Raw genomic sequence first — 20,109 nt, 5'->3', positions numbered from 1 at the left:
TTAAAGCCTGTAAATCCTGGTTAGCAGATTCCCAGGAAGAGAATCTTTTTCTGTAAGCCTTCATTGCTATCTTTTAAAACCTGTAATTCCTGGTTAGCAGATTCCAGAAAGAGAATCTTTTTATGTAAGTCCTGGTCAGCAGATTCCATAGACAGAATCTTTTTCTGTAAGCTTTCATTGCTAACTTTTAAAGCCTGTAAATCCTGGTTAGCAGATTCCAGAAAGAGAATCTTTTTATGTAAGTCCTGGTCAGCAGATTCCATAGACAGAATCTTTTTCTGTAGCCTTCATTGTTATCTTTTAAAGCCTGTATCAGTCCCAATAATGACTCATCTTTGTTCTTATTATTAAACCAGTGTTTGAACACTGTGTGAATTATTACAATGAATGTCAAAATGGTACAGGCCAGATATGTCTTAGGGAGGTCGTATATTTCCAGGAAAATGTCATTCAGCATACAGGCAAAAAGGTTATTAAATTCTTGTGAGGTAATGTTGTCAGCCATATTACAAGAATTACTCAAAATTTGTTAGTCAGTTTAAGGTGTAAAATTATCAAGTACTTTTACTTGAAAGAAGCTTACCTTTCCGTGGTTTTTGGGGGGCAATAGCACTTTCAGCCAGCAGGAGGCGTTGGTATAGCTCCAAAGCAGGCCTGCTGGCAACCTTGTCTGGCAGCAGCTGAAGGCAGGAGCCAAGATGGCGGGGGAAACGGCACTCGGAGGAGTGGGAAGATCTCACTCACAGCGGTTTTCGCTGGTCTGGGGATAAGCTAGGGAACTGAGACTGGACTAGCTGCTCCCTTTTTCGGGAATGGAACCGTGTAGGTGTCCCCTGGTTAAATGGAACTTTGCAGGCGGTTTTAGGTACCCGCCAGCCGGGGAGGAGGCTGAGGGAGGGAGCCGCCTAGGCCTTTGAAATTTGCCCCACGTGAGCGCCAGATATTGGTTAAATTATTAAGGCCACTCCACGTAGTTAAAAGGGAGGTTTATTTTGTGGGGTAACTTACAAATGAAGGGGTAGGTTACAGGGTCTGGCAAGGGTATAGCGCAGTCCGGCGGTGTTCTCTGGAGAACTCTGCTCGGTCTACCTCCTGCGTCCAGAGTCCGGGAACCAAGAGACAGAGCTCTTCCCGATCCTTCGTCTTCCACTTCCTCCTCTGCCCCGCCTTGTGGGCGTGACCATTACCGAAGCCTCAGTGGGGATTGGAACTTCCAGGCCAATGCTGGGATGGCTACCCACTACACCACAATGGCTAATCTCGACAAACTAAACCCGCTAAACTGAATTTAATGAAGGACGGCTTCATTAAATGCTTAGAAGCCAGACTCTGATCTTCAGAGGGAGAGAGCAAGGGATGGACCAGCTATAAGTACTTACTGCTTTCAAACATTCCTTTAATAGATAATGATGCTGCAGTACCTGTTTTCATTATTACGAGACTCCTCTGTAAAAGCTGTATCTGAAACTTAGAGTCTCCAAGGCCCACCATGACAACATCTTTACACACAGCCAGGTAAGTCTGTAAGACACACATGGGTTCAACAACAACAGCCATTTAAAAAGGAAGGCAGTCAAGCCTAACAAAGCCTCTCCTGTGATGTACTAATATTATAAACAGATGTTTACAACTGTATTTCTCAAGGAATTTCCATAAAAACATAATTTCATTGTTTCTATAGGAATTCTCTAGACATTTTATGCAATTCCACCAACCTAACTAAATTCCACATGTTAAACAACATTGAAATTATGCAGAATGTGCTTTGTAAAAAGAAATGCCATTCTTGGTACTGTAAATAAGCACCAGGGTCTAAATCACATTACAACAATATAAACAGTCTTGAAAATACAGCACCAGCTGTGTCCCAGCTGCTGACCTGGATAACCTGCTGATAGATGTCGCTCCGAAGCTTCAGATACTCTTCTTCTTGGTCTTGCAGAAGAGGTAAAACTTTGTTTTCTAACCAAGATCCAGTTTCATTCAAGATGGACAGATGAATTTTCTCTTCTGAGCAGAACTGTCCAACAAAATAAAGAAGCAAATAAGTAACAAAAGCAGCTCTGATACATGACGCTCAGAGCACCAGAACCAGACAGCCTACCTTGTACTGAAGATGGACGCTCAGCCTACAGTAGAGACCAAAGGCATGCAGGGCAGCTGCTTTGTTGAAATTGAGGGCATTCCCACTTGGAGACTGAAGAAGTGATTCCAGATCTGCCTGTAAAATCACAACCCAGGACCCACATTCTGAATGGCACATGACCACACCAAAGCAGGATAACTGCAGTGGCAGCTCTCTCTGCCACCCTTGCACCTGAACACTATCTGCTGAGTGGGCTTTAAAAGCACACAACATACTTAAGAGGTGCACAAGGCTCCAGGATCACTGTCCACAGGGACCATGGTTCGTTTCCTCAGGGAAGGCACTGTTGAACCACCATCCTGGATGGCAGCAATAAGGACTGATCGGTAGAGAATCTGACAGGAGGAGGTCAGGGCCAGTGCAATGGGGGAAAAACAGGACTCCAAAGGCACCTGGGGCACAATGAATTCATGTCACATGCTTTCCAAGATTCCTACAAAATACAGCCGAAGATTCTGAAGACTGCTAGTACTTCCTCACTGTTGCCTGGTTCTGGATAGTCTATTTTGAGACAGGGGGAGACAAACTGGAGTCTTAACATACCAGAAACCATGGAGAAATGTAGGTTCTAAACACTGTTTGTGAGGACACAGGTCCTGGAAATGGCATTGCTCCCAGGCTCACCTGTCCACCTCAGAGTCTTTCTGGATGCTCATTCTCAATTCCTTTCCAGCTTGCAAACATTATAGCACCAAAGCATGAAAACTATGCATCTTATTGCATCACTGTTGCTACTATTTGAAGTCACTTTAACCTCCAGGACAAGTAGTTACCTTTGATCCCTCAAGCGCCTTTAAAAGCTGGTTAAGTTTCTTCTGGGGTGCAGAGAGCAGACACTCTCGATTCTTTGGATGGGTCAGCAAATACTCCATGTACAACAATGCTAACTCAGGTTTCACTGGGCATGTGTCATTGATTTGCACTTTCTGTTTACTCTGAAAGAGAGCAGTGGAACAAAGAGGCAATTAGAGCATATGCTCCCATAACACTGTACACTTCCCAGATGCCCTTGTTCTCCACATTCCAGAGAGGTATGGCTGTGTAAACACCTTGGTCTGAGGTGGCCTTGTAGGCAGCCAGTCAACAATGAGCTCCAGGACGAGCCCCACTTGTCCCCAGGAACAGACACAATCCAGCAAGGTACAGTAGCTCCTGCCTGTAACACTCTCCTCTTGATTCCGCAGGACAGAAACCACACCACAGCTGAAAGTCAAGTACACAGAATCAGTTATCACCTCCACAGAAAGGCCCCACTGTCCCACAAGGTGAGGAAAAGCAAGATACAACTGAGTTACACTGGTTCTTGCTCCCAATGAAACCCTCAACAGACTGTAGCTGCAAAAGGACATGTCCCACACCTCAACTGCCTTCTGTTTCTTAGTGCCAGCTGTCCTAATTTAGGCCATTATTTTTTTTCTTTTCATATCATTATACATATATATTTCATATAATACACAATCTATCACACTTCCCCCTCCCCCAACATCTCCCAGGTCCTCCCCACTTCCCTACCCACCCAACTCCACTTGTTTTCTTTCTCTAAAAAGCAAACAAAAACAAATAAAAGAAACACACACAAATTAAAAAAAAAAAAACCCACAAAATTAGAAACCCAAATATTCAAGCAAGCAAAAGATAAAAATAGAACATTAAATTTGTAATGCCACAAAACATTCATTTTAGAAGCTGGAAAACTAGCTCAGCAGGTAAGAGCATTTGCCACCAATCCTGATGACCTGAGCTTGATTCCCAGAATCCACAAAGAGAACTAACTCTCCAATGCTGCCTCTGGCCTCCATACATTCTGTGGTGTGTATGTATGTGCATAAACACACATACCAACAAAATACATGTAAAAATAAATTTAAAAAAACTTTTCTTCTTTTGAGTGTAAATAAAACCAAGTAAGTTTTACTCTTAAGCAGCAAACTCCAGAACTACATTGCCCAATAAAAAAATAACATGCAAGGCCTGGAGAGATGGCTCAGTGGTTAAAAGCATTTGCTGCTCTTATACGGGACTCAAATTCAGTTCCAAACACCCACATGTGGCTCACAATCCCTTGTAACTCCAATTCCAGGGGATCCAACATCTTTTGACCTCCACAGGCTCCTGCATACACATGGTATACATACACTTGGGTACATGCACGCACGCATGCACGCACACACGCACGCACGCATACACTTTTTCAAATAGTACATTAATAGAATTCAGTGACCAAAGACGTGATAACCATACACAAGGACCTCCATTTGCTTACCAGCCATAAAAAAAGATTGTGTGCTAACTATATAAAGTGTAAAGAGAATTAGAAAAATGGATTTCAGCAGCTCATTTACTCCTCCTCTTGAAAACACCACTTTAACATGTACTCACAGCACAGTCTAAGTACTTGGACCACATGTGGTCAGCAGTGACCATAGGGTCTAGAGCTTGCCCCTCTGGATAAAATGCCCGGACATCAGGTGAAGTCACAGTTGAGTTCCTCATGGTCTCTCTGTGACAACATCAGAGTCCACTGAAATCAAGTCCTGATCATCTCTCCACACAGAGGGGAAGGCAGGAAGGAGAAGCAGAGATTAGGTGACAGACAGAAAACTCCAGAGGACAGATTCTTGCTTTGAGGCAGCATACCTGAACACAGGGACAGCAGAGGCTGGCAAGAAAGACATTAGCATGAACAAAGGGATCTTGCAGCGCTCGTCCTAGAAACACAAAAAGAAACATGAAGCTAACACAGAATTGACAATAGGATATGTCCACAGTTTCTCAATACCCCAATAAGTATACCAGTATCTAGAGAAAATCAAATCTGAAGGTGACCCTCAGGTTTGAAGATAAGACTACTTCAATCAAGCATCCTGACATTTCTACACCACCTTCACTAGGCAGCAAACACTAACCACACCAAGTATAGTCATGGAATTATACTTACTTTCAAAACAGTCAGGATGAATGAGAAAAGCTGACTAATAACTTACCCTGAACATAACTTAAGAGGACAAAGCTATTCAGATAATATTATACAAGACGAACCAGACAATGTTATTAGAGGGAATGCACATGCTTTGGAGCTACAAAATAAATCTCAGTCTAATCAGATCCTACACCAAAAAGCTGGTAGAATACAGAGGAAAGTGCCTGCATTCTGTCAGTTTCTTCCTCCTAAAATGCAGAATGCTACTAAAGACTGAATAAACCAAATCACAAGAAAATGGGCAAGGTGAAACATAAAGTGTACCAAGTGCAATAAACTGCAGCTTAATTAGTCCTATTATTGCAATGATTATGTAAGCTGAGCAGATTTTAATTACTCAGAATCCATCAAGAACACAACATAATGGATGGGGAAACGGCTCAGTGGTTAAAGTCCTTGCCATTCAAGTTTGAAGACTGGAGCAAGGATTCCCAGAACCCACACACATTCTGGGTGGGTGTGGCAGCCTCTCTGTAATTGCAGTGCTCAGAAAGTAGAGACGAGGGGTCCCCAGGGCAAGCAGGCTAGCTAAACCAGCCATATTAATGAGTTTCTGAGAATAAGCATGAACACAGAAAGAGGAACGAAATTAAAGTAAGATATATTATTCACCTGCATTCGATTATTGTGGCCACCTTGACCCCTAACTCCCAGTATCTAATTAAACATGATGGCAAGAGTAAATAGCAATGGAATATTCTTGAAAATCCTGAACGGAGTATAATACATGATAAATATGTGGGTAATGCATTTAGTAGCTCAATTTAACCATCCCACAACTTACACTTACTCTAAAATATCACACTAAAAAAGTATAAAAAAAATTTCCCCCCATTGGAGAAATTTATTCATTTTACATCCCTCCTCCTGCTCCCTCCCCACCACCTTCTCTCCCCCCCAACTCACCCCTCATCCAGCCCTCATCCACCCCTACAAAAGGGTAAGTTCTCCCAGGGAGGGACAGCTAAGCTTGGTACATTCAGTTGAGGCAGGACCAAGCCCCTCCCCACTGTATCAAGAGTGAGCAAAATGTCCGACCATAGGTAATAGGATCCAGAAAGCCAGCTCATGCACTGGGGACAGAATCTGATCACACTGCCTAGGGCCCCTCAAACAGACCCAGCTACACATCTCTCTTCCATATGCAGAGGGTCTAGTCTGAAGTATAAAATTTTTTCATCTGCCAACTAAAAATATCTTCTTTGTGCATATTTTAAAAAAGCAAATGGAGGATATCAAGGGTGGAAAGGTTTGGTATAAATGGGAGTAGGGGGAGGAGGGAGAGAAGAAAATACAGGGAGGGTTAACTAAAACCAGGAAGGTATTAAAAAGCGCTAATTACAAATAGGCTTCTTGGGGCTGGAGAGATGGCTCAGAGGTTAAGAGCACTGGCTGCTCTTCCAGAGGTCCTGAGTTCAATTCCCAGCACCCACATGGTGGCTCATAACCATCTGTAATGAGATCTGGTGCCCTCTTCTGTGTATATAATAAATAAATAAATCTTTAAAAAAAACTTCTGTCACATCTAAAAAAAAAAAAAAGAAAAAAAAAGAGGCTTCTTATTAACAGTGATTGAATAGTGGTACTCTGCATGAGTAGCTAATGCTACTCCTAGAAAACATGGGTTATTAAATGAAAATCCTAGTGCCAGGCAGTTGATAAGGGAAGCCACAAAGGAAACTAAAATAGCACAGGCTATTGCCAGTGTTCTTGGATGACTACCAGAAATAGATGGTAAAACCTAATTGCTGAAGAAACTACACACTATGATTGCAGGACAAACAGAAATCAAGCTGGAACTGGACAAAAAACTTCCTCCATCAGGCTGGCTTACTATGTAAGCTGCTAGAGAAGTCATTGATGGTATTTCCCTGCGGCAGACGCTGAAAGAAACAAAACTGATGTGCCAGGCAAGATGTCCCCAATGGATTATAGTGGCATAACTGTTGAGGAGATAACCAACCACTTCGTTTAAAAAATTGGGTTAAGGCATACTCCACAGGATTGATGTCATTCCTGGTACTATGAAATTGGTCAAAAGCCATGGTTAAGGTCTAAGTCCTAGGAGGAAAGCAACTGCTTTTGCTTTGTTAAATGGGTATGTGTTGTGGAATATTTGTTTATGATGAAGCATATTTAACCATGTAAAGATGTGTTACAATTGCTTAATTATGTAAAGATGTATTGCTATTTTTACCTTGCCTGCCTAAGACACCTGACTGGTCTAATAAAAAGCTGAATGGTCAATATCCTGGGAGGAGGTATAGGTGGGACTTCCAGGCAGGGAGAGTAAGGGTAACTTAGGCTCGAAGAAGAGAGAAAAAGATGCCAGGGAGTTGCCAGGGCCAGCAGCCAGACATGGAAGAAGCAGGAAAGTAGGACATACAGAATGAAAGAAAGGTTGTGGTGATATTTTGAACAAATAAAATTTGCATGAAGATCAAAGGACAGAACAAGCCACTAGATTAAACACAGAAGTCGAGCAGTGGAATTAAGACCTTTAAACCCAGCACTAGGAAGGTTGAGACAGGAAGTGATATAACTGGGCAGAGAAAGAAATACAAGGCAGGAAGAGACAGGAACATGCTCTCTTTCAGGCTGAGGAGTTGGTGAGGTAAGAGATAGTGGCTTATGGCTTGCTCTGCTTCTCTGATCTTTCAGCTTTCACCCTGATATCTGGCTGTAGGTTTTTATTATAAGACCAATTAGGATTTGTGCAACAAAAGGTAAAAAGCCCCAAGGCAAAACATGGATGAACAGAAACAGGCTAAATTAAGTTAAAAGAGCTAGTGGAACAAGCCTAAGCTATGGCTGAGCATTCAAAATTAATAGTAAGTCTCCATGTCTTTATTTGGGAGCTGTTTAGTAGCCCAAAGAAAATTCCAGTCACAGGTATGCTGTCAAACTGCTTTCTAAATCTGTAGGTTTATACCCATAGATTGAGGCTGGTTTCAACCTTGGTCAGAGAAGGCTATTTTTGAGGTAGGCATCAATTAATGCAGAGACCATAACAGGTCAAAATACTGAGAATGACTGCTGAGTGCTCAGCTCTAATGGGACACCTCTATCAATTCCTTCCCCACCAACACTCAGGAAACATCACAGAAGAGGGAACAGAAAAAAGTGCAATAGTCAAAGAATGGAGAAAACTGCCATGTCTTCTGGACGTGACATGGCCGTAGCACCCATAAACTCAGAGAGGCTGTAGTTAGCTGGACAAGACCTAAACAAGATTGGTCCCATCAACATTCCAGCATGGAATGAGCTCATGAGACCCTACTCCTAGCTGAGGAGCTATTGGCAATTAATAGCAGCTGGGTGAAAAGCCATCTTTCTTGTCCATGATCTAGTAAATAAGCCCATACCCACGTATATGGAGGCAAGCAACTTAATTAAACCCAGGAGATAAAAAATTTTAAAAAGGCTTACAGAGGGCATGTTGGGAAGAAAAGAAAGGGCTCAGACAGAGTGAGAGGGGAATAAGAGAGGAGAATGGAAGCAGTGAATAGCATCAAAATAAAGCAAGTATATAAAATTAGCAAAGAACACCTTTAAAAATATTTTTAACATATTTATGTATTTAATATATTATACATATATCTATGTATATAAAGCTTTATTGTGTGTGTACATGTTTTTGGTAGGCATCTTCTTCAATCACTCTTCACCTTTTTATTGAGATAGAATCTCTCACTGAACCTAAAATTCACCAATTTAATTAAGACTGGCCGGTAAGCCCCAGATCCTCCTGTCTCAGTCTCCCCAGCACTGGCATTATAGACACATGCTCCCATGCCCCACTTTTATATAGGTGCTAGGGATCTAACTCAGTTACTCACGACTGTGCAGGAGGCATCTTACCAAATGAGCTGTCTCCCCAGCACCTAAAAATATCTTTTAATTAAACTGATCTAATCTGTCTGCCTTGATAACACAGACACAATTCATACTACAGAGGGATTTGTTTCCTGTGTTCACTCAAACACCTTAGGAAGTACCTACAAGATGGGATATTCTGTTCATAAGACAGAATCTTCTTCCTAAAACTGCAAGCAGATTAGATCTCCAACATCAGAAAGAAATCTAAGGGCTCACCTGAGACAGTACCCTGGGTACCAAGGATACCCAGTGGAGGGAGATATGCTAACCTCATGACAAGGTGAGGGCCACCACACCCTTCCTGCTGTGCATACAAGACAGAACTTCCACTAAAGAAAAGAAGAAACCGATGTCATCACAAAGTACCTTATTCATAAGAATGGCCCAGACTTACCTTGAACACCTTCAGATACTCTGGAAGCACAGATGCAAACTTGTTAATGGTATAAACTTTGGCCTCTTTATTATTTTCCAGACTTCTCTGGATGTTCTTCCATAGGATCACAATGATTTCTAGCAGACCCGCCATGGAGCCAGTGTCATTCACTGACAGTGTTTTGTCTAGTACCTAAGACATGAATAATGTTACTGTGAAAGAATCCAATGACAAGTATTAAGAAACAAATGTACTATCTTCAAAACCACATCTCAGAATTGCAGACACAAAACAATGTAAAACTGTAACATCAACTTCCATGGCACAATAAAACTTTCTTCACTACTTTAGAACCTATCTGTATCAGGAAAGTAGATGTGTTCCCAAATTCCACCCAAGAAATAAAATCTAAATTAACTCAATATTCTATATTCTACAGTCTGTATGAATTAAAATGTCCCGTCAAATGCTGGGCGGTGGTGGTGCACACCTTTAATCCCAGCACTTGGGAGGCAGAGCCAGCCAGATCTCTGTGAGTTCAAGGCCAGCCTGGGCTACCAAGTGAGTTCCAGGAAAAAGGCGCAAAGCTACACAGAGAAACCCTGTCTCGAAAAACCAAAGAAAAAAAGTTCCTAAAATCAGAAACTAACACTCTTTACCAAACAAATGGGATTACACTACACTACAAGGCAATTGCTGAGCACTGCTGTACTACACCAGCCTGCCCCAGCAGGCACTGCTGCTAAACACTTTTTTCTGAAGCCAGCAGCATACAACTCACAGATGTCAACAACCCCAAAATCATAGGTTTCTATAGCTTACTGAAAAACAAACCTGTTTATAGTTTCCTATTGTGCTGGTAATACGAAATTACCCCATACCAGAATGCTCACTGCAAACCAGACATGCATACAAAATCCCTCTCTCCAGAACTGGTGATCAGACCTGACTTGTGATTTGTACAACAGTGACTGACCATGGAGATAAAGACACGATGGATAAAGTATCTTCCTAATGCTAAGATGAGAAGGTGACTCAACTTAGTTTTAACCATTCAAATGTGATTACAAAACGGATTTTGATTAATAAGAATACAAAGAAGCAAACATAGTTTCTCCATAGTTAGCTATGTCAGCATGCATTAAATGCTTTGAAATGTGATAAGACAATCAGATTGATAGGGCACCCTGTTAGTAGTTTGGATGCTACCAGAAGAACAATGTGAAATACTGAGCAAAGTTTTCACTCTGGGTTTAACCTTTTCTGTGCCCTAACTCTGAGAACAGAAAAGGAATTTATTGGAGCACATTTAAATTTACACTGAGCATTACAGCATGTAACTACTAGGTACTACCAGCCTAAGAAATAGAAGTTTATTTTAAAATAAACCACAGAAACTCAATATTTTAGCACAATAGCCTTATTAAAATTTATGAAACCCACATTTCCCCTTCGAGAATAACACTTGAATAATGTACTAGGCTCTTGAGTAATGGTTCTTTATTTTATGTTAGCAGGCTAGGCTAAAATATTTTAGCAATACTAGGCTCCTAAGTAATAGTTCCAAAATTTTATTTTAGTACAGAATATCTTTGGATGTTACTAAATGGCCATGAGAAAGTTGTTTGTGTTTGTTTATTTGAGACAGGGTCTCTCTACATAGCCCTGGCTCTCCTGGAACTCATTATGTAGACCAAGCTGGCCTTGAACTCAGAGATCCATCTGGTTCTGCCACCCAAGTGTTGGGATTAAAGGTGTATGCCTTGCACCATGAGAAAATTTTAAGAGTTCTTCAAAGACTTGGGCATAGTAGTATGTACTTATAAACCCAAACTCAGGGGTCATAGGAAGGAGGACTATCATTACCATTTCAAAGCCACCCTGGAACTTCCAGTACAGCCAGGGCTATATAGTGAGACTATCTCAAAAACAAAACAAACCAAACCATTTTAACTACATATTCTTAGGATAACTATATGACAAGTTATATATTTTTTCTAACATGGGTTACAATGTTATAAAGCTATGTACTCTGAACCCGTCAACCTAGAATGAGAATTTATGTAACAAATTAGGTATTTTGTGCACAGGGTAAAAATGGAAATCATTGTCTTTTCTAATGATACAGAACCTCACAAAAAAGATATAGCAAGCTTTCTCAGTAGTATCTAGCCACAAGGGTAAAGAAATTCTCAACTAGTACATTACCAAACCCATGTTCACATTTGCAAAGTCATTTTCAATCCTGAAACGCTTCACACAGCCTACCTACAATGTAGGAAGGGTAGAAGGGGCTTGAACTCTACCAATCAGATGGCTCTGAGCACGTGAAAAGGCACTGGCCAGCCAAGGTACGAATGGGAAATCACAATGTTCTATGCACTCCTCTCCTCCTCCTGCATATCTTTCCTGTATTTCTTCAGCAGTTTCTAGTGACCAGACTAGCTAAACAAGGGACAAAGGGGAAAGGCCATCTCCTCAGGGTGGGCTAGTTCCTGTCAAGATGCAATGGAAGAAACACTGAGATAACCATGACACTGGCAGAGAAATCACCTCATGGAAGAGGCAGCCTGAACATAATTGCCTACCCTTTCTAGATGGGTCACAGGACCTGGCCATGTAGTAAGAATACTAGCACAGAACTTAGCAAAGGAAAACTGGTTTTGTGATTTTTGTCAATAGGACAGATTTCTAATCTATTTAAGTACTACAAAAAAAAAAAAAACAAACAAACAAACAACCTTCAAATTTTACTTTAGATATACAAATCTTAAGTGCCCATATATAAGCTTAAGATACTGCTTGCAGGCCAAGTGGCGGTGGCGCATGCCCTTAATTCCAGCACTCAGAAGGCAGAACCAAGCAGATCTCTGTAACTTCAAGGCTGCCCGGTCTACAGAGATCCAGGACAGGCCCTAAAACTACATAGAGAAACAAAAAACAAACAAACAAAAAAAGATACTGCTTGCAAGCAGTAAGTGTATTTAAGTCTAAACTGGCTATTATTAGACTCATTAAGTTTTAAAGACAGAGCAGCTAATTAAAGACAATGCTACAAAAAGCTGGCATCCAGAAGTTCACCCTCAAAATGTTTCTAGAAGAACCTCCTATCAGTAACTCTGACAGACACCAGCTCCATGTCCAGAATCTAGTTCACCAGTATTACACCCAAGGAATCAAAGGCAGAGATGCTCAGAACAGAGAAATATGAGATAAGGTTGCCAAGAGTAGGAATATTCTTTTTTTTTTTTTTAAATATTCCTCCAGAATCTAAAAGTACAAAAGATATATTCTAATTCTTTAAAAAAATGTAGTTTATGACTTTTCAAAGACCATACTTAAGCATCTTTACCGGAACAAGTGGGAAATAAAATCATCCTATACACTGGTATAGAAATGATACCAAGACCAAGTCTGCTTGTCTTTAATGAGAAGTAAGAGAGCCACTCACGCTGGCGTTCTCCTTCTCGCACTCCTTATGGGCCTCTGGGTGCTCTCGCAGAGTCCTCTGGATACAGGCATTCAAGCAGTGGCGGATGACGTGGATGAGCTTTGCTGAAGTGATAAAGATAATCAACAAACACGTGAATCTTCCATACAATCAACTCTCTAATTAGGAAACTATGATCTCAAACAGTAAAGAGTGATACTTCCAGGCAAATCTCTAAGAGATGCAAGACAGCACGAAGCTCACTCAAGTGACACATACTGAGCCTCTGTGACATGCAGTACGCTAGGGGAGAGGCAGCAGGACACGGGGAAGCAGAGATTCAGACCTATGTTGGTGCTGGCGGTGTGCTCGTGGGCATACTGATAGAACTTCCTGGCAGCTGCATGGTTCATCTGGATCAGTGTGACACATCGCTCGCACCACACCTCCTCTGGCTGGTTCACGGGCAGAAAAGAATTGAAGATGAGGCTCACCAGGCGCCGAGACACAGGTCGAGAATCCATTTCAAGGCGAACCAAAATGTCCTCCATGGGGCATATTTTCCAAAACTAGAGAGTAAAAGTGGGAACATGCAAAAGGAAATAATCAGTGGTTCCTACAATCTTGAAAACTGCTGAAGTTTCCAGAATATAACAAAGAACTAATTTTTATATTCAAGAAAAAAATCATTTCAAGCAGCTATATCAGAATCTGACTTTTCTGTGAGCCAAAGTAACAAGTCTACATTTTAAGGAAATGTAACACGCAAGGTGTAGAATGAGGTTGTAGAAAGGTCAACTCTATTCCTTAGCAGCATGATTAATGCACAAATGATAGCTCTGATTAATCAAGCTGATCATTTCTACATTTGTAGATCCACTAATCCGTTAACTGATCAAGTAACAAGAATTTTTTTTAACCTATTAATAGTTTTGAAATAAAAACCCTACTCATCTCTCTTAAGAGGCTCAGAGCATCCCTCCTCAACACACTAGGACTGCTGGCCTGCTCCTTCTACCGTGAGCAGTCCCCTTGTCCAGCTCTGGAGCTCCCACAATCACGAACTCCACAAGAGACAGAATTAGCTTTTTGTTGTTGGTGGTTTGTTTTTTGTGTTTTCAATCAGGGTCTCAAGTATCCGGGCCAGCCCCAAACACACTTTGTACCTGACTAAAGACTGATTACTTTAAATGCCTGATTTTTCTGTCTCCGCCCCCTAAGTGCTAGAATTACAGGCATACACCATCTTTGTGTATGCTACACAGGTGTTCTACCAACTAAGCTACAACACCAACTCTAGCACAGGCTTCTGGCACCTGGGCAGCTCGTCCACAGGGCCCATTTCTGTCCTTACCCCCCCCCCCCCCACACACACACACTTACTTCTTGGCCAAAGCCAAGTTCAGATAAGTTATACATGAGTGCAAAGCACAAGTTGTCACTTGAAACAGCATACTAGCAGACATGTGGGTGACAATGCTCTCAGCAATAGATATTTCCAAGGATAGGCAGGCACTATGTGTCATCATTTGCCCAGGCTAGCCTTGAACTCCTTTTGAACTTGAAATTCTCTTGTCTCAGTGGTAGAACACCTGCCTAGCATTCATGAGGCCCTGAGTTCAATGCTCCTCAGAATTGGGAGCTAGGAAGAGGACAACTCCTATGTCCTCTTTATTATGACAATAAACTGGCCCATCCCAGTGCACACTTACCATGTTATAAGCAATTCCTTGGTCTAAAAAAACAGGAGAGATTTCAGCTAACCTTTGCAAGTAATATTTAAGTTCTTACCAAGTGCTAAATATGTATAGATACATCAAATATTCCAATGTTTAACATGTAATAAAAAATGTAAGGGGAGGAACTGCAAGATGACTCAGCAAATAAAGGTGCTTGTTACCAAGTCTGACAAATCTGAGCTTAATTCCTTGGAACCACATGGTGGAAGGAAAGAACCAATTCCCATAAGTTCTCTTCTGACCTCCAAGTATACTGTGCACACATGCCTCACCACACAAGAAATAATGTCTTAAAAATATGTAAAGGTGATTGCTTATGTTAGTGTCTTTCCAAAAAGAAACATGAACTGATATTTCTAGAACTTTCCATGAGAAACACAAAACAAAGTTTTATGACAATCTAGCAATACATTGGTTATTAAGCTGATTAAAATGTAACTGTAAGGGTTCTGAGAATTAAAATTAGTCTTTCTGCTGGGTGATCACAAATGTGCTTTGTACATTTCCGTCTTCTCCCAGAATATCCTCCTTACCTTTGCAGCTCTCACAGCTTTGATTTTCAGCAACAAGTCCACAAAAGCCACCCTCACTTTCTCAGAATTATCATGGAGACTGTACCTGAGGGGTGGCAAAAGTTGTTCTAATAATGGGTGGCTCAGTTTGTTATCCAAAATAATGGGCAAGCACTACAGAGAGAGAAAGAGAAAGCATTTCAAAATCAGAATACACCGATTAAACATTCAGGCAGGAAATACCTAATTGATGTCGAGTCCTTTTCCTGCCAGAAAACACCACCTTCATCCAAGTTCCACATCAGGGCAGCCTGGGGCTGGTGAGATGGCCAGCCAGACATTCCAGAGGCAAAGTGAGGACTTCTGTAGTGCTAGTGAACTACACCCAACCCAAGACTAGTGCCATGGAGAGTAGACACTTCATGTAGAGAACAAGTCTCTTCTTTGAAACAGGGTCTCTAGGCAACTCAGGTGGACTCCAAACTCAGAATCCTTCTGCTTTACCCTCCTGAGTATTTCTGCTATTATAAAAGTCTTGACTACACACGCGGCTAGAAAATACTTTAAGTTTGAAATTTTAAAAGCTTAATCTGGAGACGTGAAGAGATGGCTCAGCAATTAAAGTCATATGCTGCAACTACAATGATTCAAGTTCAGTTTCCAGGACCCATGATAGGTGGCTCGCACCCACAGTTAAGACCAGCTCCAGGGCGTGCGCGGTGAGCTGGCCCAAGAACATGATTGTAAGAGAACAAGGCCCACCCCTTACCTACCACATGGTGGTATGAGCAAGGGAGAAAAGCCCCCCCACCATGTCCCTTGAGGCCTGTGGTAGGTGGGAGAGCTGTCCCTGAGGTCATTAGAGAGAGAGAGAGTGAGCTGGCCCTGCCTCTCACCAGCTGCAGCACTAAGCAGAGTGGCCCTTACATCGCAACTAGGCTACATAGTAGAGCTGATCTTGGTGGTGTAGGTGTGGGCAAGCCAACATGAGAGCAGGAAAATCAGCCCCTCCCCTTGTTGCTTACTACATGGGGTGAGTTAGGAGGGGCAGTACTCAAGAGCTCACTCTGGTGAAGATGAAGAAGAGCTGGTGGGCTGAGCAACCTAGCAACCACCCAGACCCACAACTAGAGCTATAAGTTGGCCCATCCCATCATCTACCCATCTATGATCTGTAGGAACACATGAAGGGGTTGGTCCTGCAGACTCAATATTACAGAATCTCCATGACACAGGACAAGAAGATATCCAAGAGGAGTCCCAGTGAGGGCCCACTATTGATGGTGTAGCAGAAACCACAGACCTCAAACCAGACCAATGACTCACTGCAGTGAACACTTGCAAGTAAAGATGTATGGACTAAAGGACTACGTGACTGTGTCACACTACAGCTCCCACGAGATTTTTCTTTTAAATTTTAACTTGTTTTATCCTGGAGGACGGGTGGTTTACAAGGGTAGAAGGTGGATGGGAAGAACAGGGAGATGAGTGGTATCAAGATGCATGATGTGAAATTCACAAAGAATCAATAAAAAGTTAAATTTGGGGGAAAAAAAAAAGACCAGTTCCAGGAGGATCTAATGCCTCTGGCTACTCCAGTAGAGGACCTAAGTTCAATTGCCAGCACCCACATTAAGGCTAACAACCATCTGTAACTGTAGTTCCATGGAATCTAATACTCTAGTCTGGCATCCATGGGCACCAGGTACACGCACAGCATACAGCCAAAACACCATACACATAAAATATTTTTTTAATTTTAAAAATAATTAAAATTTTACCAAAAAAAAAAAAAAAAGCTAAAGTTTTGGTCTAGAAATACAACCACAGCCGGGTGGTATTGGTGCACACCTTTAATCCCAGTACTTGGGAGACACAGGCAGGTGGATCTCTGCTAGTTCAAGGCCAGACTGGTCTATAAAACGAGTTCCAGGACAGCCAGAACTGCAACACAGAGAAACCCTGTCTCAAAATACCAAATAGGGGGGGAAAAATAAGAAAAAGAAAAACAACTACAGTATCAGTAACATTTCCCTACTGAATAGGACAATATGTGATTTTCTAACATTCTCCCCCTTTTCTCTATTCCCTAAAAAGCGCTATAGTTCTACAAAACTATTTCACAATAAAATGTTACCTTTATACCTTTAAAAACCCTACCTTAAAAACAGAGCAACGAACATCGGCTGAACTTGTATCAAACGCCAGCTCCCCTGTGACTTTCTTCAAGAGGTCAACGAGAATGGTTGGTGGCATCATTTCCCAGTATTTGCACATTATTTTACAAACACCAAGGATGCCTGTGGAACGGACCCTTGGATAAGGATCTTCTAAAAGGCTCTAGAAGTAGGAGAGGGGGAAAAAGTTACAACTCTTAAATTATTGTTTGTGTTACATATAGCACTTTGGGAATTTAAAACTTAGTAGCAAACACTTAAGGCTGCAGAAATGCTGGCCATTCAGTCGTGTCCCTAGGCACGCTCAAGGGTACCACTTCCAGACGCCAAATCTGCAGCTCTTCAGTCCCTCACATAAAGCAACACCACATCAATCCATGCTTCCCAGATAAGGGTTACATGAGTAGCTGATCTGTTCTATTGTTTACAGACTAAAGACATGAAATAGAATCTGTACAGGTTCCATATGGTGTCACAGATGAAGACACTGAAAAGGTTACAACACTATTACATGGGAGGGTAAAGATAAACTGGAAAGAAGTCAGAGTGACAGCACTTGACCACTGGAGACCGGGCATGCATACCCATAATCCTGGTAAACTCGCAAGGACACATAATGGCATGTTTCACGAGTGACTAGAGAGGAGGAAGGGTACTGTGGATCTGTGCTTCTGGGGACATGGGCAAAGTGGGTACTCCTCTGCAGGATGGCCTGCTGGCAAGCACTGACCATGCAGATAGCTACAAGGCATACAGGTTAGCAGTGAACACACAGCACAGTAATACATACATAGAGCTCTTCAAACTGCTTCTGGATTTCACTGTCCATTTCAGCGGCGATGAAGTTTGGGTCTCTAATAGGAAATGCTTCGACAAACAACAACGCAGCATTTGACCGGACTTCAGAATTCCTGGCCTATAAGAACAGGAGTAGTTTCAGAAGTCCACAGAGTCCAGTGTTCCCAAATTAATGCTTCCACAGTTTCAGCAGAAATTTATTTCCAAACTAAAGATCATGTTGGGATCTGGCAAGACGGATCAGAGAGCAAGGGCATGTCTCCTGCACCTGACAACCCTAGGACTACACACAGAGAGAACTGACCCCTGCAGGCTGTACTCTAGCCTCCACATATGTTCATTACCACCCCTAAATAAATACAATTTAACAAGAATAAAAAGATCATTTTAACCTTTAAGTTGGCAAAACTAGGCTGTGGGTGTAGCTTAGTGGAAAAATACACAGCATGCTTGGGGCCCTGGGCTCTACTCTTGGATCACAAAAGTAAGTAAATAGCCAAACTTGGTAAAGTCATGCTTAAATTAAGCCAAACTCTCCGTTTAATGTCAACAGATATTAAAGACCAACTTCCTCACTTGAAAGCTGCATTTAATTAAACTTTGTAATTTCAGCCTTAAAAAAAAAAGGAGTCCCTGTATCATTAAGAGATGGTTACTGCCTTCTAGTCACACCAGATTCTGTCTGTGTAAAATGAGGTGTTCAACAAAACACTCAAGAGTGTCTGCCTTCTACCCTTGTCTCAGGCGTGAGTATAAGAAAAGGCAGGTGGCACAGCTGTTACTCCACCCAGCCTCACTGATGTTTATGCACACCTCCAATCCCTCTCTGGACTGTCACAGTAACTGTTTATTCAGTACTGAACTGATCCACCTTTGTAGTTAAGTGGGTTGAAGAAATGGTCTTCATAAAGGATAAAAACTGAGAGCCAGGAATGGTGGTGCACATCTACATGAGGCTGAGGCAGGAGGTCACTTGAGCCTAGGTGGCTAGGATGGGCAACACAGTGCAAAAACCTAAGAAATTTTGCTCTGAAAAGTCATAAAGCACCCTCTCCCTTCTTATTTCCACTGCCTTAGAAGGCTTCTGAATTAGCACAGGCTCAATTGAAGCACATGCTGTACTAGGAAACACTAAACGTTACCTTCAGTCCTCTCCAGAGGATGGGCTTATATAACCTATACAGCATCTCTTCCACTCCCTGACGGACTTTTTGTTGGTGAAAGTAACTCAGCACCTAAAGACCAAAGAAAGAGAAAGGAAACAAAGGCTATGGAGTCATTTGTAAACATTTGAGTCTGATGGAGTGGTGTACCCCTCAGAAGGCTGATGATGGAGTGGTGTACCCCTCAGGAGTCTGATGGAGTGGTGTACCCCTCAGAAGGCTGATGATGGAGTGGTGTACCCCTCAGAAGGCTGATGATGGAGTGGTGTACCCCTCAGAAGGCTGATGATGGAGTGGTGTACCCCTCAGGAGTCTGATGGAGTGGTGTACCCCTCAGAAGGCTGATGATGGAGTGGTATACCCCTCAGAACGCTGATGGAGTGGTATACCCCTCAGAAGTCAGATGGAGTGGTGTACCCCTAGGGGGCTGATGTAGTAGTGTACCCCTCAGAAGGCTGATGGAGTGGTGTACCCCTCAGGAGGCTGATGATGGAGTGGTGTACCCCTCAGAAGGCTGATGATGGAATGGTGTACCCCTCAGAAGGCTGATGGAGTGGTGTACCCCTTAGAAGGCTGATGATGGAGTGGTGTACCCCTCAGGAGGCTGATGGAGTGGTGTACCCCTCAGAAGGCTGATGGAGTGGTGTACCCCTCAGAAGGCTGATGATGGAGTGGTGTACCCCTCAGGAGGCTGATGGAGTGGTGTACCCCTCAGGAGGCTGATGATGGAGTGGTGTACCCCTCAGAAGGCTGATGGAGTGGTGTACCCCTCAGAAGGCTGATGGAGTGGTGTACCCCTCAGAAGGCTGATGATGGAGTGGTGTACCCCTAGGGGGCTGATGTAGTAGTGTACCCCTCAGAAGGCTGAGGGAGAAGGATGGTGAGCTTGAAGTCAGCCTAGGCTACAAG

The 20,109-nt window shown here is 42.4% G+C and overlaps 1 protein-coding gene across 1 annotated transcript in view; it reads right to left on the bottom strand.

The window, feature by feature from the left end:
• Window positions 1-20,109, bottom strand: part of Ncapg2 (non-SMC condensin II complex subunit G2) — a 69,863-nt gene that overhangs the window by 27,054 nt on the left and 22,700 nt on the right. Inside the window, exons 10-22 of the mRNA XM_036206666.1 lie at window positions 19,180-19,272; window positions 18,030-18,155; window positions 17,223-17,402; window positions 15,084-15,236; window positions 13,158-13,380; window positions 12,833-12,936; window positions 9,400-9,573; window positions 4,784-4,854; window positions 3,196-3,349; window positions 2,920-3,081; window positions 2,105-2,221; window positions 1,880-2,020; window positions 1,422-1,521 (exon numbers count right to left, since the gene is read on the bottom strand). Coding sequence (XP_036062559.1) covers window positions 1,422-1,521; window positions 1,880-2,020; window positions 2,105-2,221; window positions 2,920-3,081; window positions 3,196-3,349; window positions 4,784-4,854; window positions 9,400-9,573; window positions 12,833-12,936; window positions 13,158-13,380; window positions 15,084-15,236; window positions 17,223-17,402; window positions 18,030-18,155; window positions 19,180-19,272 — 1,798 coding nt within the window. The remainder of the gene's footprint in view (window positions 1-1,421; window positions 1,522-1,879; window positions 2,021-2,104; window positions 2,222-2,919; window positions 3,082-3,195; window positions 3,350-4,783; window positions 4,855-9,399; window positions 9,574-12,832; window positions 12,937-13,157; window positions 13,381-15,083; window positions 15,237-17,222; window positions 17,403-18,029; window positions 18,156-19,179; window positions 19,273-20,109) is intronic.

The sequence above is a fragment of the Onychomys torridus genome, chromosome 14, assembly GCF_903995425.1.
Source record: "Onychomys torridus chromosome 14, mOncTor1.1, whole genome shotgun sequence".
Lineage (NCBI taxonomy): Eukaryota > Metazoa > Chordata > Mammalia > Rodentia > Cricetidae > Onychomys > Onychomys torridus.
This window is presented reverse-complemented; position numbering and strand designations above follow the sequence as displayed.